Source organism: Aspergillus lentulus, assembly GCF_001445615.1.
Source record: "Aspergillus lentulus DNA, contig: Alt01, strain: IFM 54703, whole genome shotgun sequence".
In the NCBI taxonomy this organism is placed as follows: domain Eukaryota; kingdom Fungi; phylum Ascomycota; class Eurotiomycetes; order Eurotiales; family Aspergillaceae; genus Aspergillus; species Aspergillus lentulus.
The window spans coordinates 2266191-2291228 of NW_028322123.1; the positions used below are offsets into that span (position 1 = coordinate 2266191).

General features: G+C 50.6%; 6 protein-coding genes across 6 annotated transcripts; 3 read left to right on the forward strand and 3 right to left on the reverse strand.

Annotated features, from left to right (window-relative positions):
* Positions 1–727: 727 nt before the first annotated feature.
* ALT_0714 (glycoside hydrolase family 5 protein) lies at positions 728–1967 on the forward strand (the record flags this gene model as incomplete). The annotated part of the gene is made up of 6 exons (XM_033556177.2): positions 728–812; positions 864–922; positions 970–1122; positions 1172–1236; positions 1284–1381; positions 1438–1967. The coding sequence occupies 6 exons, from the start codon at positions 728–730 to the stop codon at positions 1965–1967; spliced, it is 990 nt and encodes a 329-aa protein (XP_033412068.2).
* Positions 1968–3589: 1622 nt separating this feature from the next.
* Positions 3590–4703, forward strand: ALT_0715 (SUR7/PalI family protein; the record flags this gene model as incomplete). The annotated part of the gene is made up of 3 exons (XM_033556178.1): positions 3590–3727; positions 3782–4234; positions 4290–4703. 3 exons carry the CDS (start codon positions 3590–3592, stop codon positions 4701–4703), a joined length of 1005 nt encoding a protein of 334 aa, XP_033412069.1.
* Positions 4704–5270: 567 nt separating this feature from the next.
* Positions 5271–9185, reverse strand: ALT_0716 (uncharacterized protein; the record flags this gene model as incomplete). The annotated part of the gene is made up of 2 exons (XM_033556179.2): positions 5271–8969; positions 9033–9185. The coding sequence occupies 2 exons, from the start codon at positions 9183–9185 to the stop codon at positions 5271–5273; spliced, it is 3852 nt and encodes a 1283-aa protein (XP_033412070.2).
* Positions 9186–9930: 745 nt separating this feature from the next.
* Positions 9931–17529, forward strand: ALT_0717 (1-phosphatidylinositol-3-phosphate 5-kinase FAB1; the record flags this gene model as incomplete). The annotated part of the gene is made up of 2 exons (XM_033556180.2): positions 9931–17330; positions 17382–17529. The coding sequence occupies 2 exons, from the start codon at positions 9931–9933 to the stop codon at positions 17527–17529; spliced, it is 7548 nt and encodes a 2515-aa protein (XP_033412071.2).
* A 1386-nt stretch (positions 17530–18915) lies between these two features.
* Positions 18916–21000, reverse strand: ALT_0718 (pyruvate kinase CDC19; the record flags this gene model as incomplete). Its single annotated transcript, XM_033556181.1, has 8 exons — positions 18916–19164; positions 19224–19305; positions 19364–20197; positions 20298–20419; positions 20478–20558; positions 20626–20672; positions 20740–20784; positions 20877–21000. 8 exons carry the CDS (start codon positions 20998–21000, stop codon positions 18916–18918), a joined length of 1584 nt encoding a protein of 527 aa, XP_033412072.1.
* A 1569-nt stretch (positions 21001–22569) lies between these two features.
* On the reverse strand, positions 22570–25024 carry ALT_0719 (F-box protein; the record flags this gene model as incomplete). Its single annotated transcript, XM_033556182.2, has 2 exons — positions 22570–22931; positions 23761–25024. 2 exons carry the CDS (start codon positions 25022–25024, stop codon positions 22570–22572), a joined length of 1626 nt encoding a protein of 541 aa, XP_033412073.2.
* Between the last annotated feature and the right edge of the window lie 14 nt (positions 25025–25038).

Consider the following 25038-nt stretch of genomic DNA (forward strand, 5'->3'; position numbering starts at 1 on the left):
GTTTACACATTTATTCAAGGTTGCCTGTCATCAACTTCTGTATATCAGAATGTCAATCTCTTTCCCAGAATGCCACGGGCATGATTGAGGAGAGGTTCCGTTTGTCCTTTATCTACCCGGAACAATTGACGCGACGATCACTGCCGAATGTCTCTCTCTCTCCTCAAACAAATCAATCTCCGGCTTGTTTCGGAGTCGCCAAGACGGTACCTGAATCGTGGGATTATCATAGACAAGGTTCCGCATGGGGTTGCTGGATCCACTATGCTGTAGCAGCTATGTACACTGTACTCTTTAGTTCCAAGGCTTTCGGCATCATCCGCCCATCTCTTGCTTCGCTTTCTGCCTCGCTTGTCAGCTTCAGGCCGATCAATACTCGATTCGCAGTCTGCAACGCTGCAATATGCTGTTAGCAGGAATATGATTTGAAGCTTTGCAGTTTGTGTGACGGTCCGACATCCCGGTAATCGACCGATGAAGGGCCATTAGTCTCATCCTGACGCCGTGGAGAATCCTTCGGGGTATGGCCCGCGATCCTAACAGAAATGCCGTGTAGAGGAGTGTCAGAGCTTAGTCCAGCTAGCCTGGCTCGGTTTGGCAGACGATATATAGCACGTCTTGTCCCCTCGTTTGAATCTCGGCAACCAAGTCAAGCTTGAGTCGTTCCTTTTGAGTCCTTCCTTATCTTGATCTTTTTGTCTCTAGAGAACATTCTCTTCTGCGCACCATGAAGTTCGGTAACATTGTGCTCATTGCCGCCGCGGCAGGCTCCGCGGTGGCTGCTCCTACAAAACGAGCTTCGGTTTTTCAATGTTGGTTCGCTTGTGGTAACGTTGGGTTGAAGGGATGCTGACATGCTGCAGGGTTCGGAAGCAACGAGTCTGGAGCTGAGTTTGGCCAAAACACCATCCCTGGCTCTTATGTATGTTGTGATTTCAAGAGAATTACACCGCTGCTAACTACCTCAAGGGGAAAGAATTCATCTTCCCGGACCCTTCCACAATCAGCACATTGATCGGAAAGGGCATGAACATCTTCCGGATTCAATTCCTCATGGAGAGACTGGTGCCAAACTCTATGACAGGCTCCTACAATGAGGAGTACCTGGCTAATCTGACTTCGGTGGGTTTGACCAGCAACAAGGCTGGACTGTTCGGGCTGACTCGACCAGGTTGTGACCGCCGTCACTAAGGCAGGATCTTATGCAATTTTGGACCCCCACAACTATGGCAGATAGTGAGGAATGCCTGACCTTATTGAGAACTTGATCTAACACCACTCAGCAATGGCCAGATTATCTCCAGCACCGACGACTTCAAGACTTTCTGGCAGAATCTGGCTGGAAAGTTCAAGTCCAACAATCTGGTCATCTTCGATACTAGTAGGACTAACTCACTTGGTTCTTATGGGCTTGCTTCGCTAACCTGACAATGCTAGACAACGAGTATCACGACATGGACCAGACACTGGTACTGAACCTCAACCAGGCCGCCATCAATGGTATTCGTGCCGCGGGAGCCACCTCGCAATACATCTTCGTGGAGGGCAACTCCTGGAGCGGCGCCTGGACCTGGGTCGACGTCAATGACAACCTGAAGGCTCTGACCGACCCCCAGGATAAGATCGTCTACGAGATGCATCAGTATCTCGACTCGGATGGATCCGGCACCTCGGAGAGCTGCGTGTCTACCACGATCGGTAAGGAACGGGTCACGGCCGCCACGAAGTGGCTTAAGGATAACGGCAAGGTTGGCATCATCGGTGAGTTCGCTGGTGGCGTCAATGATCAGTGCCGGACTGCTATTTCAGGTATGCTGGAGTACTTGGCTCAGAATACGGATGTGTGGAAGGGAGCCCTCTGGTGGGCGGCTGGTCCCTGGTGGGGAAACTATATGTTCAACATGGAGCCTCCGAGCGGTGCGGCTTATGTGGGCATGTTGGACATTTTGAAGCCCTACCTGGGTTGAGAGAATTGAATAGGGACGAGTATATAGTAAGGATGGTTGCCGGGCGTGAGTTGAGCAATCGAGCACTGTACATATGTAGTATTGAAAGAAAGATCGAATGGCATATGGATCGCTTCGATATCAATGATCACGGATCTAGATTCGTTCGTCGCGCGTTCGCTAGTATCCTCTGATAGTTACTGATCGCCTGACATCACTAGTATACCATTGATGTGAAGCGAGAATCAACCTCGTGGCATGCCCTATGCCCCCCATGTATCTAGGCCCACAGTGCCACACTAGTCTTCACAGCCACTAGCTTAAATGTATCGAATTTTCCTGTGATGGAATAGCTCCAGTCTAATTCAAGACACTGTCTGAGTTTAATCTTTAGAAGCTGTCGTAGTTTCGAACTCGAACTGCGCTAGTCATTTAGGATCTGGTCTGTAGAATAATTGGGATGCCTAAATTGAGGCGTAGTCAGCTGAGTTTCATCAACCTGCTCTACTAACTACTACTCTGGTGAATATGTGCCAAGACTGGAATGGAGGAGCCTAATCGGTGTTCAACCTTCCTGAGGTCCCTTGCTGCTTTTCTGTGGATTTGGGTCAAAAATAGCAAATACCAGCTCTTGATCGGTTGAGCTTAAATCCCACACTCTGAGTATACTCGCAGGACAGTACCAGAGCTTCAGCTAAGCCCCCAATCGGATGGACAAGCGATCCAGGAAAAGTAAGAGTCCTGCCTAGATTACGAGGAGGAATGAGAGCTGATAATAGCATCTGCCAAGAATACTGCTGCATCTATAGAGAGGTATCATCTATGAGATTGTCATATCCATTGAGTTGGTTGAGATGATTACATCGTGAAAACATCAGGTAATGACGGTGAGACAGATTGTAGATCAGCTGATTCACGCAGGTCAAGGTACTTTGAAGTTCTAGAAGATTGGTTCCGAGGGGCCATGTAGTTTAATTGACGGGTATCAGCACCTTGCTAAACGTCTTGTTTCTCTTCATAGATTATGGAGTCCACGGTAGGAACTGCATCCCTTCTTCTCTCTTGGCGATATCTGTATGAAACGGTGGATTCGAACGACAAAATCCTCCGCCAGCAGCCCAGCCACCATTTATGACGTGGCGGTATGGCTCCCGCCACGAGGCTTTCGTGTCCCTTACCCCATCAGGGCATTTGAGTGCAGTTAATTTGCCGGCTCCACACGTTGCGGTGGAAACTTCTCAGGCACTAGGAGAAGATCCCGCTGGTTACAGGATTTTGGGGGAGTACGTAATCTGATGCTGGTCAATTTATAGAAACACATCGTGGCGTAGCCGTGTTTTCCTCATCTCTGATTGGCTCGCTGATGCTGTTTGATCCTGTCACTGGCTGCGCCTCCCAAACAATTTGCGATATTGTTGCCTGAGGCTGTTCAGATCGTCGCAGAGCAGATAATAAAACCATCCATGCTTCCATCTCACTTGGCTCATCATTTTCAACTTCATTGTACTCTCAAGTTTAGATTTCTTTCATTGAAGTCTCTGTGCAAAGGATTTCGAGGGTCGCAAGAACAAGAAGCGGACAAAGAAGAAGCTACTATCCATTATCCAACTACTCAAGCAATCTCCACATCACCAATACACACTATGGGCAAAGCCGGTCGCATTGCGTGCATATTCACACCATATGCACTTACTATCGCCTCATTAGTATGCATTATTATGGTCGGCTTGGGCTGTACAAAGTCCAGTTCCTCCACACTCAATAACCTCTACTTCTTCAGGGTATGTTATTTCCAGCAGAAAAGCCAAAATCCATGCAAGACTAATATCCGATAGGCCGATCTCCAAAACCTGACCACTTCTTCATCAGTAACATCAGCGGTAAGCTCCGCTCTCGAATCAGCTGGTGTCGATGTCTCGAGTAGCGACCTGGCCAAGGCCCTCGACGAGGCACAAAAACAACTCAAGATCAAGGATTTCTACGATATCGGTCTCTGGGGCTACTGCGACGGAGATGTCACCAACGGCAACTACAAGACCCAAAACTGCTCCAAACCCAAGGCCGAGTTCTACTTCAACCCTATCACAATCTGGCAACTCAACGATACCGGTGTCGAGGACGTCCTGCCGAACGATCTCTCCAAGGCTTTGAATGTCTACAAGAATGTCTCCAAGTGGATGTTCATCGCCTACATCGTTGCCTTCGTCGCGACCATCGTCGAGCTCGTCGTCGGTCTCTTTGCCATTTGCAGTCGCTGGGGTAGCTGCGTGACCAGCCTTGTCTCAGCTGTACGTTTCCCGTCCTTTATCTCTGTATATTCCCGCCACTAACATCAAGACAAAGGTCTCCTTCCTCTTCATCACCGCCGCCTCCGTCACATCCACTGCCCTCTTCATCGTCCTGAAAGGCACCTTCAACTCGGCCCTCAAGGACTACGGCATCAAGGGCTACATGGGAAAGAACATTTACGTCGCCACCTGGCTGGCCGTCGCCTTCTCCCTCGCCGGCAGCCTCTTCTGGATTATCTCCTCATGTTGCTGCTCCGGCCGTTCCCCCTACCACGGCTCCAGCAAGACCCGCGGTGTCACCGCCGAAAAGGCACCCTATACCTATGAGCCTCTTGGTCCTCAGGCCAACCAGACCCCTGCCGCCTTTGGCAACACTTCCTACCCGCCTCCTCCGGCTCACGGTACCCAGCTTCCCATGCAGAATATGAGGAACAACAACAACGCCTACGAGCCCTTCCGCCATGTCTAACTTGATCATGATCATCAATAGACAGCTATTGGGTTGATACGGATATACCACCGAAAAGACTACACCGACATCCTGGCGTTTTTGATATTAGCGAAACGAACTGCTCGATGACACATTTCTTTGTTAGAGTCGGAGAAATGTCTTACGAATATGGCTATTGCTGGATTCTGGATTTATCTGTGTATTGCTTCGGGCGGCTTGATGTTATTTCGTTTGCTTGTTTGCTGCCGTAGAGCCTGGTTACGGTTTCAGGCTGGAGATAGATTGATGTCGACGACATAGATACCCTCCCTATATTTCAATTCATGGATTATGACTGTCTCTTTCCATTCCGTATAGATTTGTATCATCTTTCTATTTCCGCTGAACGCCGCCACACTGGGATATCAATGGGTATATACTCTGCACAGAGACCGTCCTCCTCGAAACCCGAAAACCAGGGCAGATAAATAAATGGTAAATGTAAGATACTTTCATAAAAGGCGTGGATGGGCAAGGTCGTTTAAAAAGGCCGAGAAAAGGGTGGAGGCCGATATAGCCGTACCGAGCTGAGGTATAGAAGATAGATCATCCTTGCGGTTCATCTGATGGGCGCACAGGACTGGGAGCAGGCCCGTCCAGCAAATCGCGCAATGAAACCATTGGCGGATAGGCAACTAGTGGTTGGATGACTCCTCTCTCGTCGACAGGAAAACGGGCCATCCCACGACGCAGTAGCTCGGACCTCACGTTTGCGTCGGCTCGTGCCAATACCTTGAACGGCGTGTTTGGATCGTCGGACCAAAATGGTCCTGTGCTTTGAAGCCGGCGGCAGTGCCACCCTACCCAGTCTTCGTCAAAACTGTCGGCCTCGCTTACTGCGTCGGATTCAGCGTCGGACTGATCGGCCGCTGGAGCGGTGGAACGTCGGTCTTCGCCAAGTTCGACGCTAGCATTCTCGTGAGTACCGTCCGTCGAGCCCTGCTCGACTTCGTCATTGTTGACGATGGTTTCGGGAATGCTGCGCGTCTCATCATCTTCGCGGTTGACACCGGACGAAGGATCCCCAGTGATTACCTGCTGTTCCAGAAAATTTCTAGCCGGTGAAGGGGTTGTTTGGTTGGGAATGTCATGGACATGATGTGAACGGGTGACTTTAGGTGTCACCTCCGTATCATGTGGTTCCTCCTCCTCGACCATATGGTTGCCTCTTAGTAATGCGTCGCGATGCCTAGGCGTGGGTCGCTCCAGCCGATCAGCCTTCGCTTCGGACGGTGAGTTGGGAGTACGATCATGTGAACGTGTGACTTTGGTAGGTGTCGGTTCCATATCATGTGGTCCCTCAACCATGCGTCGGCTTCTTGCGGACGAGTCGCGGATTGGCTCTCTAGGAGAAGCTGGCGACGTGCCCCATGTTAGTTGATCAACCGTGCTTGCCGACTGTGAGGCTGGAGTCTCAGGCCCTAAGGAGCGCGTGTGGAAGTTGGAGAATCTGTCTACAAGGCTGCCGGTGAATGAGGTGTTCGTTTCATGCCGCGGGACTGCTGAGACGCTGGCGCCGCTGGAAGGTTCATGCTGCGCAGCAGATATTTCAATACCCTTCGCTGTGAGACTGCGCTTTTTGTATGACGGCCTCAATACATAGGAGCCGAAGAAGTTCTCATATTCCAGTGTCTTAACGTCGGCTGCCGCGATTTGGTTGAGGTAACCTGCATATTCCTTCAAGTGCATGATAACAAAATCATCCCAGAGGAACGACCTTTGGAAATGTCCTTTAGCCCGCAGTGCCTGCAGTTTGGAACACAACATCGCGAAATGGTTGAAGTCGCCATCATAGTCGGGATAGTCACTCCGAAACTTCTCGTAGACTTTCTGTGCCTCAGCGTGCTCCGCGGAGCGATTGATGTAGGTTTCTCGGCGCGAAATCACGTTGAACGCAAGCTCTTGGACAGAGTCGCTGTCTTCGCTGCACGCCATCCTTGGTCTTTTCGAAGGGGGAGTTTGCTCCATGTCAATTTCAGATAAGCGTCGTTTCAACTGAGGCACTGGATGCCTAGTCGGCGTAACTTGAGTGGGACTGGGAAAGCCGGTTGACGTTCCATTTCCATCGTCTGTCTGCATAGAAGAGTGAGCCTGTCGATATGACGAAAATGGATTCGACGACTCTTCTGCATGGCCCGGGGATGCAGTAATAAGTACGCTCGGCTCAGGTTCCCTTTGGCCAGAAGCGTTCAACGCTTGAGCAGAATTCGAGGGAGTCGTGCCTGGAAATGACCACTCCCCACCGCTCAGCTGAGTTTCCATTATATTGACTTCACTGGGTTCCGCACTCCCATGCGGTTGCGTTGAATTCGACATGTCCTGAGAAGTGTGACCCTTCGCTTCATCATTGCTACGATAGGTATTGCAGATTCGTGATTGAGAAGACGATTTTGCGGCCGGGGACGATGACTGCCCTGGCTGCTGCGACTCCTGGCTTGCACCGCCTGTGCTTTGAGTAAGCTGGCGGAATCGAACAAGATGTGCAGCAGGAGTTTCCATGACCTGCACTTGCATCTGAGTGGACAGACCCGGAAGCGATGGATCTGAGCTGCCAAGTTCTTGCTCTGATTGACTTGGGTCTACACCCAGCGGACGAGGGACAGACGTATCCATTACCGAGTCCTCACTCATCCGGTCAAACTCAACCTGGGGTTCTTGCAGGTGAATTCGATCGTCACCGTCGGCAAACCGGGGAAGAGTCTCCCCGCTAGCTTGTAGACGCAATTCGGTAGGAAGTGCAATAGATTCGTGGGACTCTCGTGCACCTTCTGGTAAATGATCAAGCTCCTCCTGTTCATGCGATATTTCCTGATGAACGTTTGTCCGTCGGTCCTCTTCCACCTTGTGAGGTGGCTGATCCGACGGACCATTTCCTCCATCTCCTTTATCCATATCTGGTCTTTCTACTGGTCTTGCCTCGGGCGGACTACTGTCCGCAGGTAGGTCCCGACGCCGCGGAGGAGATTGCGACCATTCGATCCGATCACCGCTTGGGGTCTCATAGGCCGAGTCAGTGGAGCTGGTAGCACCCGAAGAGCTCGGACGGGATCCATGAAGTTCCAGAGTCTCCAACTCCTTGATCCTACGTTCGTCCGCCCGAATACTTCTTTGCAACGCAATCTCATTCCATTGCTGTAGGAGTAAAGGGGGCACGTTTGGTTGTGGATAGCCCTGGCCAGGGGCTGGCGGTAGCCAGCAAAGCTTGGCCTGCTCGTCTAGCAGCTTTGCCTGATCCTTGGGTATAGTGATGTCTTCTTTTCGAATCTCTGTCATACCATCCCAAGGGTCTGCATTGCTGGTATGGACATCTGTGGGAAGCGTCTTCACAATTGGCTCAACTTGTTCCAAATGATTTTTCTGGACAATCTGGCTGGGAACTCCCTCTTTATTCAGTACGTCTTCTGGCTCTTTGTTATGATCTGTCAAGGCTCTCTCCTGGGTATTAGTGTTGAAATGCGCTTTGCCGCTGCCGATCTTGGCTGATACTTTACCAGCCGTGTCGGCATCAGTTTGATCAGGTTCCTTGACGGTTGCTTTGCCGTTCTGACCAGGGCCAACAACCAAGGGACCTGCGGACAACTCATCGATATGCGCGGCGCAGCGATTGATATTAGGCTCTTTTGTTGCTTCAACAGGAGCATGATGACCCCTTCCTGAGGCAGCAATATTTGGACCATTGTCTTTCTTTCCTTGTGAGTCTTGCGCCAGCCTGGCAGAGGGTTTCAAGGAACCCAACAGCGTCTTTGCAGAGGCAAAGGCAGTAGCAAAGAGTTCTACCGGTTGCTTTGGGGGCATCTGGGACATTAACTGGTTTTGAGAGTCGTTCATTCCATCTGTTTCGCCGTCCTGAGACTTGATCGACTCATCGGAGTGGTTCCCATTTCCCGCACTATCTGTGGTGGCAGTCTCTCGAGACTTGGCCTTCCGAAGGGCGGATCGCATCAAGTCATACACCTCAGGTTTCTTCCTGATTATCTTGCCCTGTGGAGGCCCCTTGAACCTGCTTTTGTCCCATGCGATGCTGAAACGCTTGACGTATAGATGAAGTTTGGGCTCTGAGGTGGTGTATTCGAAGACAAGCTCGAAATCCAATAAGTTTATAGTATGTCCCCGCATAACCTTGCTCAACGGTTGGTCAGGGTAGTCCCTACCATATTCTTCTAACGACTCTCGGGCAAGGATCGCTTGAATCTGGGTTTTCGTGTCCGTCAAATTCGGCATGGGTGATCTGTCGTCTTCCGTCCACTAGTAGCAATATGAACACTTAGTTTAAGCTTGCTCAATGGGTACAGAGTTTGGCTTACTTACTTCCACTATCAGAGCCGAATGCGGACTATTGTCTGCGAAACGTAGGTTACTTCCATCATCTTCTACGCACGTTTCGCTCTTTGGCCCGTTGAGGTAATGGTTTAGCAATCGTTCAACCAGAGGAGCGACCCAGATGTCTGAAGAAGCCATCATGCGAACTAGGCAATTGGCTTATGATGGAGAATATCATAGGTAACATCATAGGCCGTGGAAAATGAAGGGTAAGTCAAGGTAATATTGCAAAGTCCCTGCAAGATCTTATGGTTGTACGGAGTAGTGGTTGCTGGAATGGAACTGACGGTCTGCAATAATGCAATGCATTCCATATTAGATCACTCCGAGGCTTGAGCAGGTACACTCATTGTATAAAAATGGACTGACCATAGTCCTTTGGACTCAATTCACTATTATTATTCAGGACAATACCTCTCTATGATTCCTTTCATGCTTGACGCGGTTCCACGCGCAAGACCGCCTACCTTTAGTGGCAATCTGCACCAGCCACAAAGTGCCTCAGCCACATCCACGTCATTGGGCAGCACCGCACATGTCCGCCCGCATCGTTAGAAAGCAACAGAAACACGGCATCAGTCAACAATCAACTTCCTTCCCTCCACTTGACATTTCCGATGAAATAGTCATCTTTGCCTTTGGCCGCATATCTGTCTATGATGTAAATCACGTTCTGAGATGATGCTCACTCTACCAGCTCAGGCTCCATGCTTACCTCACAGGCTTCACTCACTGTTGCGCCTCAGGACCACAGCGAGCTGTTCTGCAGCAGCTCACGCACATGAGTTTCCGAAACCTGACACATACTAAGCTAGACTGACCGCTGTCTCATACTTTCGAGCGTATAACAACAGTGTCTTCGCTGCTTTGGACAAAAGGACCTCAAATGGCGTATCAACAGTCTCAAGGGACGTCAAGTCCATCCGCGTCATCCATCTTCCTCCCCCTTGGGCGACGAGGTTCACGAGCCTCCGTCTCAACTCAGGCCGAACGGGAAAGTCTGAATGCAGCCCTTGACCAGATACATACGGCTGCCTATCAGTCTGATTCTCTCACCGTATTCAATGATTTCACTAGCCCTCCGGTTCCGGCCTCAGCTACAGAAGAAAAGAATCTTTCAGCAGAGCTGCAAGGTGGTCTGAGTGGGTTGTACAGCCGTTTTCGAACTTCTGTAGGAGGAATGAGAGACATTGTCAGCGGTGTTGGGAAGGCGTCGGACAAAGGCGCTACTGACGGACCGGCAATCAAGAGTCCACCATCAGAGCGCTCAGTTTCCAAGTCCGCTGCTGATTCAACAGGTCCCATGGCCGAGGCTCAGCAATTCAACCCAAGCTCTTCTCAGGGGCCTAGGCTGCAATCTCCAACGCCTGGCAGCTCTCAAAACACTCACGATCTGCCTGCAGGGAAAGCTTCGAAGCTCTCATCGAAAGCTGCAAGCATATCCTCCAAGGCCTCTGTATCTCCTTCGCCTGCACTTAAATCTCCTACCGTACCCTTACCGAAATCTACCAGCACTCCAGCAACCGTAGATCCAACAGTTACTGAACTTCATGTTAGCGCTGTCAAGGAACCCAAGCATTACTCAAGCAACACCTCCGTCAATGTATCATCCAGCAGCCTCCAGACCATGGGCTCTACGGGTACTGAGCGAGAGGAGAACCATTATGTTCCTTCGATGAGTTCGTCCGGTTTCAGTGAGCGACTAACGCACTCACCAGCACTGTCGGCGAAGGCCCACAACCCGCCCAACGAAGGACATGCCGCATTAGACTCCAGCAACAAATCGAAGCTGACAAGTCAACCATCCGACAGTACAAAGAGACTAGAGCGGCGTACTTCACATGATCTCGAGCCTTCATTGCCTGCGCCGCTGCAAATGACAAAACATACCACCCAGGGAGAAGTCGAGGGGACGTCACCTTCTCCAGAGAGAATCAGGTCGAACTCCGCCGCCTCTTTCAACCTCGATCGCGCTTCGGCAACTGCGAGCTCTGGAACAACCAGTGTTTCTCAGTTGCTTAATAACAGGGCTGGTTCCTTGCATAATTCTCAGGGTCCATCTACGGGAGCAACCTCCTTGTCGCTGACGGATGGGAACCCGAAATTAGACGCATCATCAAAGGCCCCTTCCAAGGATAAACCCAAGTACAGACCAGGTATGACCAGCCTAAGCCGCTTCTCAGCCTATGGTACGTCCAAAAATCACTCAACCGAAGCAGCTGCCGACCCTCCCGCTTTGGCGCCTATAAATACCGCCGTGGACTCTTTGCCCGGTCATAATGGACGAAGTAAACGTCCAAATGCCGGAGGTGATGGGGTTGTATCGCAACTCAGGAGCAAGCTACTCAGTAAAGAGTTTTGGATGCGCGATGAGAATGCAAAAGATTGTTTTCATTGCGGCGAAACCTTCTCCACATTTCGACGAAAGCATCACTGTCGGACGTGCGGCCAGATTTTCGACTCCAAGTGTACCCTTTTGATACCAGGCGACAGGTTCGGTCAACCTGGATCTATCCGAGTCTGCAAGCCTTGTGAAGCTATGATCAACGGACATGACGACGACTCTTCCGAGTTCTCAGATAGCGAACAGAGCCCCATGGTGTTAAATCCCAGGCTCTCCGAGTTAGGCTTGGGCAATTATTCACGAACGTCCGCCGATGACGATGACTCGTCGTCTATAATATCTCAATCTATCGAGCACGTTATGAAGACGCCTACGATGGCGATACCGGCAACACGACGCGCAGGGGAAGGCCATAACCGCCGTTCAGCCGTACTTGAAATCAGCCCAGAGCGACCATTGGTGAGACCTACCTCGTCAAGATCCCTCAAATCAACCCTGAATGGACGCCCGCACGCAATGGGCCACAAGCGTCATCACTCTCGCCAACAATACATTCGCAATTTCAAATCTTTCCACGATGATCGGGCGCCTTTTCAACGGCGGACTGTGGAAGACAACCCCGTGAGAGCTCGATTGCCTGCGTTTCACAAAGATAATATTATCGACCCAGACCTAGCCCAGTATCTTTCTGACGATGCATCAAGCGGGGATGAGCAACCAAGTTTGCTATCTGCAGTCTCGGAGGGCTCTCTGTCGAAGAGCGGAGGCGACAGCGAAAGGACGACTTTTGGTGGCCTCTTGGCTGCCATGAAAAAGGGTCGGTCTGCTTTCGGAGAGCGAAGCGCTGCCAGCTTCATTGCTTCTGCGCGTGATGGAGATGAAGTCGGCAGCTCGAGAGCTGTCAATTTGCCACGCCCTTCCCGTCGGCGTAATCTTAGCGTCGCAAGCAGTATCCACCGCCATTCTCCCAGAGCCTCCAAGGACAGTGTGTCAAATCCACATGATGCCTCTGGTCATGTCTTTCCGACTGGAGTTACATCGAGCGGATTCAAGATGACCAGGAGCTCATCTATGAGAGGAGCGGGTGCTCCCCCGGTAGAGTTGAATAAAGCTAGCCTGCAACATGTTCGCAAACTCCTTCGCCAGCTGCTGAAAGATGCTTCCGTGCCTCACTCTAACAGTTGGGAGACTGCACTTCTACCTATACTTCTCAAAGCCGCCGATGAAGTCGATCCAGACGTTCAGAACGGCGACGACATGGACATTCGGCACTATGTTAAGCTTAAAAAGATCTTGGGCGGCCGGCCGGGTGACACGTCCTACGTATCAGGCTTAGTGTTTACCAAGAACCTCGCTCTCAAAAGCATGCCTCGAAGCATTCCCCATCCGCGGATCTTAATTATCACATTCCCTCTTGAATACGCTCGTCACCAGCAACACTTCATGAGCCTAGAACCCGTCATTCGCCAAGAGCGAGAGTTCCTCGAAAATCTCGTCAGCCGAGTAGCTGCTTTGCGGCCTAACTTACTTCTGGTTGAGAAAAACGTATCTGGCTTGGCACTTGAATTACTAGAAAAAGCCAACATTGCGACGGCTTACAATGTCAAATCGTCCGTGCTTGAAGCCGTCTCTCGGTGTACTCAAACCAGGATTATAACCTCTATGGATAAACTCGTGACAACTCCGGTGCATAGTGATTGTGGCAGTTTTGATGTCAAGACATACGTGTACAACGGTCATAAGAAGACCTACATGTACATCTCTGGTTGTCGCAAAGAGCTTGGTTGCACGATCGTTCTTCGCGGAGGCGACCATAATGTGCTCGCGAAGGTGAAAAGGATAACGGAGTTTATGGTCTATGTTGTGTATAATCTGAGGCTGGAAACATGCTTGATGAGGGACGAATTCGCCCAGATCCCTACATCATTTGAAGAAATCGCCTCAAATGCTGGCGACGAAGCGCCCAATGTTGGGACTTCGTCTACGATGATCAAATCGGATGACAAGTCTGCTACCGTACCACCCTGCTCTCAAGGAGGATTGGATGAGAAGAAAAGCGATCCAGCTTCTATTGGCAAGGCCACTATTACAACAGATGGCACAGAAGTGCCCGATGACGTTCCCATGCCGACTTATTATGAAGATATTGTGCGAGACACTGAGACGAAAATCCTATCCGCTTCCCCTTTCGTCAAGTTTGAGCCTCCTTATCTTCTTAAACGTGCTAGAGAAATGGAGCGAAGGCTCGCATATTTGAAGCGTCTTCGTGATCAGGACATCAGCTCCGAACAAGCTTCAGACGAGAAGGCCAAGTCGCAAAAGTTCATTCTTATAACACCTGAAATGGTTCATCAATCTCCTCAGAATGCTCCTCCAAAAGTCAAGGAAGTTCTGCATGCGGCTCATGATGCGGAATACGACAACGCCCTGCATCATTATCAGACCCAAAAGCGTCAATGGGAAGCATACATCTCGGGCGCCTCCAGTCTCTTCGACCCATACGCCCATCAGAATATAGTCGTGCTTTTTAGTCTGGTCTGTACTACCACATCTATCCCCTGCTCCGGCCCTGATCTGTTCGCTCTTGAGTACTATAACGAGCACGGTGACGATACGATATTCGAGCCAGACTGTACCGTTGGACAATATGTGGAGGACATTTGCCAGAATGCAAATGCCATTTGCACAGCAAATGGCTGTGAGAAGAGGATGTTTGAACATCACCGTCAATACGTACATGGAGAGGCTCAGATAAGCGTATTTGTTCAGCCCTATCCATCAAAATTACGAGGTCTCCAGGACACGATTCTCATGTGGAGTTGCTGCAAAGTTTGCGGCAACGAAACTCAAGTCTTTCCCATGTCAGATAGCACCTGGAAATATTCTTTTGGGAAGTATTTGGAGCTTTCTTTCTACAGCAAGAACTTGCACGCTCGCGCTGGTGTCTGTCCCCACGACCTACAACGCGACCATCTTCGTTTCTTCGGCTACAAAGACATTGCCCTGCGGATTCACTACGACACCATCAATTTGCTTGAAATCATTGTCCCGAGAACGAGGGTCACCTGGAAAGTGGACAACGACTTGAAACTGAGAAACGAGGTATATCTCAAGATAGAACGGCGTCTGAACCGTTTCATGGGCTCTGTCAAAGCACGGTTGAAGGGCATCAACGTTGATAGTGTCGTCCCAAAGTTGGCAGAAGCGTGCAAGGCCGAGATTGAGGTACTCACTAAGAAAGCCAACGAGGACCACGCCGCATTGATCAAGCAGCTACAAGACAAATATATTAGCTCGCGATACTGGGAAGTGACTCCATTGAATGAAGTACTCCGCTCAGTCCAAGAAAAAGTCGTGGAATGGGATACTGCCTTCGCTGATTTTGAGAAAAACTTCTTCCCGTCAGAAAAAGACATTAGGCGGCTGGCGACTCTGCAATTGAAGAAAATTTTCCTTGATAAGGACTCCTCCGTGACATCTCTCACGTCAACTGAAGAGCCTCCGACAACGCCGACCGAGGCCGAAAGTGGTCATGACCAGGTGACTGAACACCCGCGCCCAATGCGTCGTATGACACTGTCACCCGAGAAAGCTCAGGATGTCCTCGTATCCGTGGTGGAAGAAGATTCGGGCGAAAAGAATGTCCAAGAAGCTACGTCGTACAAGGATGAAGCCCCACTACCGTCGTCACCGAGCCCGGAGGAGAGAGAACCTTCTTTTCCTCCTGCAGCCGAGGCTGATGAGCCGGAGGGCTCCCAGAGCCCTGAATCCAACGCTCGATCGGCTGTGTCGGAGCAGGTACCTTCTTCAACCACGCAATCTGCAGGCAGCCTGGGCATTTCTGGTGCTATGTCGGATGCCGCTGAGTCAGGTAAAGTTTCACCAGAGCATCCTCCTACTGAGCAAGGGGACAGCCAAGGTCAAAATTTGGCTGCAGAGTCTCAAATACCTTCAAGTATATTTAAACACACACCTTCGGGTATTCCTCGGCTTGCTGAAGGGGTTGTCCGACGCACCGGAAAAGCGACCTCTCCACCACTTCTCCGCGCGCAGTCCCAACCATTGCAAGGACAGAGGGACAGGGCAAAGATGGGTGTACCGCTGCGTGGTTTCAGGGCAGGAGCTGCAGGCTCTGGCGGCTCAGACAACACCTCGAGCCCAACCCCGGAATCCAAATTTAAACCCTCGGACAGAAAATTTTCGGACCGGTTTGGCCTCACTGCGCTTAGAAATTCTCGTTTAGCGCCCGGTCCATCGCTCATACCTCGGTCTGTCCCTGGTAGAAAGAATAGCACGCGTGTCTCGAACTTGGCCAAACATTTCGAGCAATTGAGTCGCGAATTCGAGAAGGAGCGCCAGAGAGAAAGACAGCAAAGAGCTGCTAAGGGCACACACTCTCGGGCGTACCCATTGGCATCATCAAAGCCGATTGTGGAAGTCTACAAGAATGTTAGAGACGCGGTCGAGGAGCGAGAGCCTTCGGGTGAAGGAGAGGACTTCATGCCTTCGGCACCACGCCTTCCGCTCAATGAGTCGAGCATAGAGAGCGGTGAATCGTTGGAGAGAACTTCGGACGAAGAACCTAGGAGTGAACCCGTCTTGCAGCGTTCCATCACTCATCCATTCACGACTGAGGATAAAATCCAAGGCGATGGCCCAACTGTCTCAGAGGGTGAGGAGGAGATGCATAGCGATGAAGATCGAGCCTTAGCCGAGGACCTCCACACGACTGACTCGAACGATGAACTGGCTAAGCTGTCTCCGGAGGAGGAACAGCTCGATCTCAAGGAGCTCCCGAAACATGAGCGAAGCAACCTCTTGAAAATGCTAACGAATTTCTGGTCGGAGCGCTCTGCGAGCGGTTGGGCACCCCTGGATTATCCCCTTAGCATGTCCGATCATGTGTTTGCAGATTGCGATATCATTGTGCGAGAAGACGAGCCTAGCTCCCTTGTTGCGTTCGCGCTTGCTTCGAGCGATTATAAAGAAAAGCTAGCCAGTATTCAGAAACGATATGAGCAACTTGACGAGAAGAAGTCGACCTCGAAAGAGGGCTCGGACGCCATGAACGAGGCACGGGTTGAACATGCACTTCTGAGGTCTACCGGCACTCACCTCAAGTACCAATTTCAGGAAGGGCAGGCTAAGATGTTATGCAAGATATTCTATGCGGAGCAGTTCGACGCCCTGCGGAAAAAATGTGGCGTGGCAGAGCGAATTGTGGAATCACTGTCTCGTTGCGCTAAATGGGATTCCAAAGGGGGCAAGACAAACTCTCTGTTTCTGAAGACACTGGATGATCGGTTCATTTTGAAATCGCTTTCGCCTATCGAGACACAGGCGTTTCTCAAATTTGCTCCGGCGTATTTCCAGATCATGTCTGAGGCGCTATTCCACGAGCTGCCCTCTGCCATTGCGAAGATGTTTGGGTTCTACCAGGTTATCATCAAGAATCCCGCCACAGGAACAGAGTTCAACTGGTTTTTGCTCTTGATGGAAAATCTCTTCTACGATCGAGTGCCGACGCGGATCTTCGATCTCAAGGGCTCAATGAGAAATCGCAAAGTCCAGAGCACGGGGGAGCGCAACGAAGTGCTTTTGGACGAGAACATGGTGGACTTCATCTATGAAACACCACTGTTTGCCAGGGAACACTCAAAGAAACTCCTGAGCCAGAGCGTTTGGAACGACACCCTCTTCTTGGGCCGCCAAAATGTCATGGACTATTCATTGATGATTGCCATTGACGAGAGTCGGTCGGAGCTGGTGGTCGGTGTGATTGATTGCATTCGCACTTACACCTGGGACAAAAAATTGGAATCATGGATCAAGGACCGGGGATTTGCTGGCGGAGGCAAGAATCGGCCTACTGTCACGAGTCCCAAGGAGTATAAGAGTCGATTCAGAGAGGCAATGGCTCGATATGTGCTTCAAGCACCAAGGTATGTAGTTCCAGCGATTTAATTGTCAGCAATCGCTAATATCATTCCCAGTTGCTGGCATCAACTCCAACCAACCCAACCATATCGGAATCAGCCTGCGGAAGCCCATGTCCATCACCTACCTCAGCCTCCTCAGAGCACCGATGGTGACGATGCAGATGCTAATGTCGATCCCGGTAGTTCTCAGAGCCAAACTTGACCGATGTAGTGACCACGACAACCTTACGAGCTTACGACACTTGATGTATAACTGGCACGCTATCAGAAGTTATGACTTGCATTCAATGGAGGCGTTGGCGGCCGTGCACATGCACAGAGGACATTTGAGTCATTTACTTTTAGCATGCTCTCAGAGCATTGTACATTCCTTTCTGATTTGTTTTTATTGAGATATGCATACGACACGAGCACATAACCGAGGAGTACTCAGCGACGGGTGACTATGCTGTGGCATGACTTTCCCTTTTTCTCACTCCTGAGAATATTTCTATATAAATGGCATCTTGCAGACAAACAATCAAGCGCCCCAGAGACGGACATATTAAACCAAAGACTGAAACTGACTATCAAAATGTAGTAACGTAGTGTTTATATTCCAGAGTCATATCTGCTTCGGCTTCCGTTTCACCGGGCAAAAGGTGACCGAACAATCGGCAGATTTCGGGACGACCGTGGGGAGACTCGGGGAATATGATTTGCCCTTGCTGTTCAGCAGCTCGATTTTTCAATTAAGATCAGTCAGAGTATCTTAATTTCTCCAGAATTTTAATTCTACAGTAAATCTCTCCTTTTCCCTGTACGCCTTTCTTTTGATTCTTATTGTGAGATGGTCTTGTGCGGTCGCGGATCTCACAGAGAGAAACATGGATGCCTCAGGATGCCGGCCGAGCCTCGGCTTCAGCTGCTCCTTCCTTCCTGTTCCTGACCCGTGTGCGAGGATCGTTTCCCCCGCATCGCTCCCTCGATTGTCTTCTCCTTCTTATTTCTCTCTTGCTGCGAAAGATTATCCCCTTCGTCTGCCTCCGCCCTCAGTGATGACTATTCCGGGCATTCGATGCGGCATTTGAGATTGCTACGTCCAGTTGGTCTGCGTGATTCTCCAGCAAGGCGTGACCGGTTAATGTCAACACGGACAAGCGCTTGCGACATGACTAACATAGAAAGGGCCTACTAACATCTTACACTGAACAGTGATTGATTTCGTTCTCATCATATACATGAGCAATTCATTAATCCAACATTAGGAGACTTCCCCTGAATGATGGCTGATCAACGCTTCAAAACAAGATCCACAGCGAAGTTATGTTCCCCAGGGTAAGCGTCCACTTTTGCGCATCCAACTTTAATGGTGAAAAATAGCAAGCTCCTCCGGGCTGCTATGTTTCTCATCACTACTCCATGTCTGATCATATCCACTGGCGAAACCTCGCAGTGAGAAAGATGGGTGACTGTCTGGAGTGCGCGCGATTTCATCGGTCGTCGAGACGTTATCTACAAAGTTCAAGGCAAGACAACCCCTTGTCGCACATGATCCGACCGCGGTCATTACCGTGTTATCTACCAGAAATGGCAGACAGGATCAGATTTACTCTTCAGCAAGGCCAAGGTTCTCCTCAGCAGGGACCACACGGACAGTGTTGGTGTGTCCCATGCCACCGCGCCAGCCCTGGACACAGACGATGTTGTCACCCTTGTTGATGAGGCCAAGCTTGAGAGCGTGAGCAATACCCCACTTGAGGCGGCGGTCAACATCCTCCTGCCAGATCTTGACATTGAAGTCGGGCTTCTTCTCAGGGAAAGTGAAGGGCCAAACACCACGATACAGATGGGAGTACTTGATTCCACAGTTAGCGACGCTCACTTGTCCAACGATGACGATGAGATTGAACTTACCCGGGCGGCCATGGGGTTGCGAGTGACCATGATGATAGGGCAGACAGGGCGATACTTGGAAAGAAGACGAGCAGTTTTACCGCTAAGAATCCACTGTTAGCGGAATTCAATCGATCGCAGACGGCACCGATATTACATACCTAGTGGTCAAGACAACAATGGCACCAGCGTTGAGCTCAAGACTGGCGCTGACGGCAGCCATGGCGATAGACTCAACGGTGTCAGTGGGGCGGGGAGCAAGGTTACGCAATTCGTCAAAGACCTGGAAGTGAGGAATAGCGACCTCTGCGAGCAAGCAGGTCTCCGACATCATCTTGACAGCCTCGGTGGGGTAATTGCCCTTGGCAGTCTCTCCGGACAACATGACACAGTCAGCGCCGTCGAGAACAGCGTTGGCAACGTCCGACACCTCCGCACGGGTGGGGCGGGGGTTGTATGTCATGGACTCGAGCATCTGAGTGGCACAGATGACGGGCTTGCCCTTCATGTTACACTTGGCGATCATCATCTTCTGGGCCAGGAAGACCTTGGGGGCAGGGATCTCGATACCCAAGTCACCACGGGCAACCATGACACCGTCAGTCTCCTCGAGAATCTCATCGAAGTTGTTGACACCCTGCTGGTTCTCGATCTTGGCGATAATTTGGATCTCCTTGCCCTGCTCGCCAAGGACTTCACGAATGTGACGAATGTCGCTTCCGCGACGGATAAACGAGGCGAAGATCATGTCAACCCTGTTCTTGACACCGAACTTGAGATCGCTAATATCCTTTTCAGAAAGAGCGGGAAGGTCAACGTCAGTGCCGGGCAGGTTGACACCCTTTCTGGAAGAGATGTTGCCATTGTTCAGGCACTTGACACGAAGGGTCTGATCGTCAACAATCTCGAGCACCTCAAATGAGAGAATACCGTCGTCCACATAGATCAGCTTGCCGGGTTCGATGACCTTGGTGATGTTCTTGTAGTCGAGGTACCTGCCAAGTTTATCGTCAGCTCACCTATTCCTAGAATAGAAAGCTTGCGTTTTCCGGGAACAATGAGACCCAACAACGCTCGGATATCCGGTATACTTACATGTTCTTGTCGTCGCAGGCGGTAGCATACTTCTCGTCAGTGGTGATGTTGAGTTCGTGGCCGGCTTGGATAGGAATGTCCTTGTCGCCGACGGTGTTTCCGGTACGAATTTCAGGACCTTTCTAATGTGGGAGTCAGAGATGAATGGTGTCGGGAAGCACCGGATGTCATGAAACTCACGGTGTCAAGAGCAATGGCAACAGGACGTCCGGTCTGGACTCTCTCGGCCTCCCGGGCGTTGTCGATGACAGATTGGTGGTACTAGAAACGTCAGAATTCTGCTCGCAGCCTTCCTATCAAGCTATTGAAGCGCTGGATTCAGGCTAACCTCATACGAGCCGTGAGAGAAGTTCATGCGAACGACGTTGAGACCAGCTATTGAAAATTGTCAGCTCCTACAGTTGACGGAGTGAGTCTTTGAGGAGATATTCCCCGCTCGTACCTCTGCGGAGAGCATTGATCTTCTCGACGGAGTTTGTCTTGGGGCCTGTGGAGGTAGCCAAGGTCAGTATATTGCGGTGCCAAACAATTCGTAGGAGTGTGGATATTCCAGCATAAGATTGAGAGGCTCCGACATACCGATGGTGCAAATGATGGAGGTGCGACGGAAGTTCTTCGCAGGAACCATATCCGTGTTCAGCTTGGCGTGCCATTCCAGCTTCATACGGTTGCTCAGGTGGTCAAGAGAACTGCTGGCGGCCATTTTGAACGACTCCTCTGATGGAATTGAAAGAAAGGAGGAAAGGAAGAATTGCTTGAGATGGGTGATGGGGTGAGGGGAGAGAGGAGAAGATAGTAGAAAGTTGGACTGAGGTGAAAGCAGAGCAGCAGTGTCGATAAAAAAAGAGGGACCAGGACCAGAGTTGCTCCGGTGAGGGAGGGAGGGGCTCCAGTCAGGCTCCGTCGTGCGCGGGAGGGAAAATACTGTTGGCCGTCCGGTGCCCCCGCGGGCAGGGAAAATTATCTACGCGGTAGTTTACAGTCTGTTTAACTGTAGTCTGGGTAGTATCTACTAGTAGATGGATAATTAGTTCATTGTGAGATAATATTAATCACATATTTGAATTTTGGTTACTAGTCTTATCTAACTTCAGAATGCGGTTATCAGGTCGCAGCATAAAAAGAAATCGCCCTGCATCCTGTAAACTCCGTCCACGATCTACCTGGATGAGCAATGACCATTTGGTGACCATTTGGACCAAGAAAAGGGGGAAAAAAATAAAAAATAAAAATAAGAAAAGGTTCAGGGCTACCAGCATAGAGGACTATTAGCATCAGCTTCTGTTGATAGCAGGTACATAAAATAAGGTATTGATAGGACTTGGTGCATTTGGCTGCTGGACAGAGTCACCGAATTGACCGAGCAGATTCAGACTCTGATTGGCAGGCTGTTTGCTTTTAAGAGCTCCAGCATTTCGCTGTTCTAATATCGGCAGCCAAAGGCAGAAGCGAAGCTAAGGTACTCCGTGCTTGGTAGTGATTTGGCCGGTGTACGCATTGGTCATGTTGCTGCAGCTGTTCTTAGCCAGAGTACTGACTAGTCCACTTTCCGTTTGCGTGTGGAGCCGTGAGCATAATGAGTAAGCATGCATAATAACAGCTAAAATGCTCACTTGCTTACCTATGCCCCAATCCCCAGTCTCGCCCAGCCACCTTATTCACCTCACCGCCTCTTGGGCGCCTACTGATATTGCCAGCAAAACAGCTTCTTGTCATGTGGAAGTGGAGCGGCAAAGGCCACTTAGACAGGCCGTATTGTCCCCCTCACGTGTGTGAGGCTATCACATTTACCACCTTCTCCGACTTCCACCTGACTTTCATATAACGCCCTCCTCTGCTTGTTAACTGCTAGTATAAACGTCGCTGAAGTTTGTACAGTTCTTCTCCTGTCTATTACTCTTGCAGATAAACTCTGGAGAAACTTGAGGAGCCGTGTTTTGTTCGGCTCTAGTTCATTATGGTATGTTTTTGTTTGCCGGCGTTGGGTGCCTACTATCTATGCAGATGGGTAGCTATCCTGACCACAACTCTGTCGACGATATACTGATTTGGGATCCGGTGCAGCTGGGACGCCTGACTCATTACGCTTTTGACGCTGTGCTCTGTAAGTATTTGTCTATTCACTGTGCAGTGAAGCAGAGGGGAATGATGGCTGATGGATGCCTTTTTCTAGTCTCTGCCTTTTTGGCGGGCATCAAGCGCTCGACTGGTTTAACGTAAATATGCCCTGCACTCTTGACGATTCCAATGGGCCCGGTTTGTGGAGAGGCTATTATAGACTGAAGCTAATCTGTTTCCCCGCGCCCTGGTCCGGGTCGCGTGGGGTCGTCACAGCCCTAGTCTCGACACTGACAAGATCACCGATAGCAAAGACTTTAAGAAATGGATCGATAACTATCTCGGCGTCGGCGAGTGGGTCATGGATCAGTCGGTGGCTGTGCTGTCGTCCACGAGTTATTTCGAACGCAAGCGGTGACGGGGGTTCGATGTGCGATTGATGTGGAGGGCTTGGAGTCACAGGTGTACGATGGAGGGATGACGGGCGGTCCACAACTTTGGCTGGTTTTCGCTGCGGCCTGTTTGCATGCTTGTCGTTGGAGTTGATGCGTCGGACATACCATACCCAACTCAGATCTGTTACGCTGGATTAAACATGTAGAAAGGGGGGGACAATCGGGCGCGGTTCGTATCCCGGTTAGCCGGCTGCGTGGCAGTTGATTCATGATTGACGAATTTTGGTTTGCATTTCCATTTGATTGAATCAAACTATGGCGTTAGGGATGCCTTTTTTTCATGTCTTTTGACTCCTGCATACATTTCTCTACTTCGTCGAATCGTTCCCTTTCCACATTGAACAACAGTACTCACTTGCACCCCGAATGGTGAACAGACGCTCGCCACTAGTGACGTGACCCACACCACCCGGGCATTTCGAACCGCTCAGCAGATCAATTCCGGGGGCATGTCAGTGTTCGTAGCTTTGCTGGCTGATCATCGCTTCAACCTTCTCACAACGTGACATGGACATTTGTACCAGGCGCGCACCGGGCGACGAAAACATAGTATGGTCCGTTCAAACCTGTGACTCAGACCAATGTCCACCTCAACTGTGCACTATGTCTGTCAGCGAGTCATGACACAGATTAAAAAAGGATGAGCAATACATACAACATGTTCAGGTCCGTCAATTCGTGCATGTATGTTGATTGATCCCTCGTTCATTGCGCTGGCTCGGTTGTACTCCTCCCGGGAGTATCATTGCCAAATCAAGAGCGCCAATCATGTCTGAATAAGCGCATCAATGTCAAGCCTGTGGAAATATGACATGTGGCCCATAGCCTCCCAATAGAGAGCAACGCAATCGGGAGATATCAATATCAGCTGCGATGTAATAAATGTGTCTGATGGGAGTCGAAGGGTCAATGCATGTTACTACGAGAAAGCATGTTGATTGAAAGCTTACCATCTCTGAACCCGAGACCTGCCACATGGCCTTTGCTACGGACAATCCTGCACCCTCGGAACAAGGTTTCTTCTGCGACACGGACCACACCTCCTGGGCCAATGTCAGGGGCAATAAAAGATATCTGGCCCCGAGGAACATTCGGGTCTCCTGTGAGCTTGATCGCCTCAAGACTGCCCTTCTGAGCGATCTCGTCGGGACCGGTTTCTGGTTCGTCAGAAGAGCCAGACGCTTTGTCGTCCCGGTCCCGTTGTAGGAAAAGTAGGAATTCGCACCCGTGAGCTGAGTAGTCACCGACCCAGATGCCCTGATACGGCTTTTCCTTCGTCGGCGTATATAAGCGGGGGTCCAGTGTAGCATAGGTCGACAGTGTCTCGCTCCGGCCGGCGGTAAACATAGGCATCCCGAGCCGGAAATGTGCCCAGCGTCGAATGCGAAACGCGTGTTCGGACATATTTGCTAGACGTCGCGGATGCTGATCCCAATCCGACCACTGCGCTTCCATATCCCGGTAGACACGATGTTCGCTAGGAATGGTCGGTGGGGGCCACTGCTTGGCAGGGTCTACTGGCAGATTCGGGGGCGATTCTGAAGAACACAGCGAGAAAGCATTGAAGACATGTTGTGTTTCTATCGCCATTGGCATGCGAGTCTCACCATGCAAATAGCGCGGCAGACGGCCATGGTTGTTCTTCAAGAGGAGAACTGGGTCATCCAACCAAAGACTAACCTTGGGATCGAAGGGTTGGACCATGACATCCGGGTTCGACTCCCACACTTGAAATGGACGACTACGTCTCTCGGCAATAACCCGATATGCTTCAATGACTCCTCTCCTAGGATCATATCGCGCCAGAATTAGGTTGCCTGTATGCTCCGTATCCGAAAACCAGATTTTATGCTGTGGGATGAACCAGCATGGGTGATAAGCCGCATAGAGGTCGCGAAATGACTCGAAGGGGCTCGGGTCATGGATCTTGAATGGCAGATAGGCATTGACCAAATCCGCCCACAGGAGCTCGTTAGCTGCATGTTCGGCGAGGGAATGGCAGGTTTGTGACACTTGGGCCAGATCCGTCGCCGACAGGTACGACAGAATTTGGTGAAGCAGTTCCGCCGGAAGCTGTACTAGAGGCGATTTCGGACATTCGTCAATTTTAGAGTCCGTAGCTAAGCTTTCTGGACCGTGGTGTTGCTGCTCTTGTTCATGCAGCTCGCCCCCCAACTGGAGCGAGTCCGGGGAAGTACCCATATCGCCATCCATAGCTGCGATGCTTT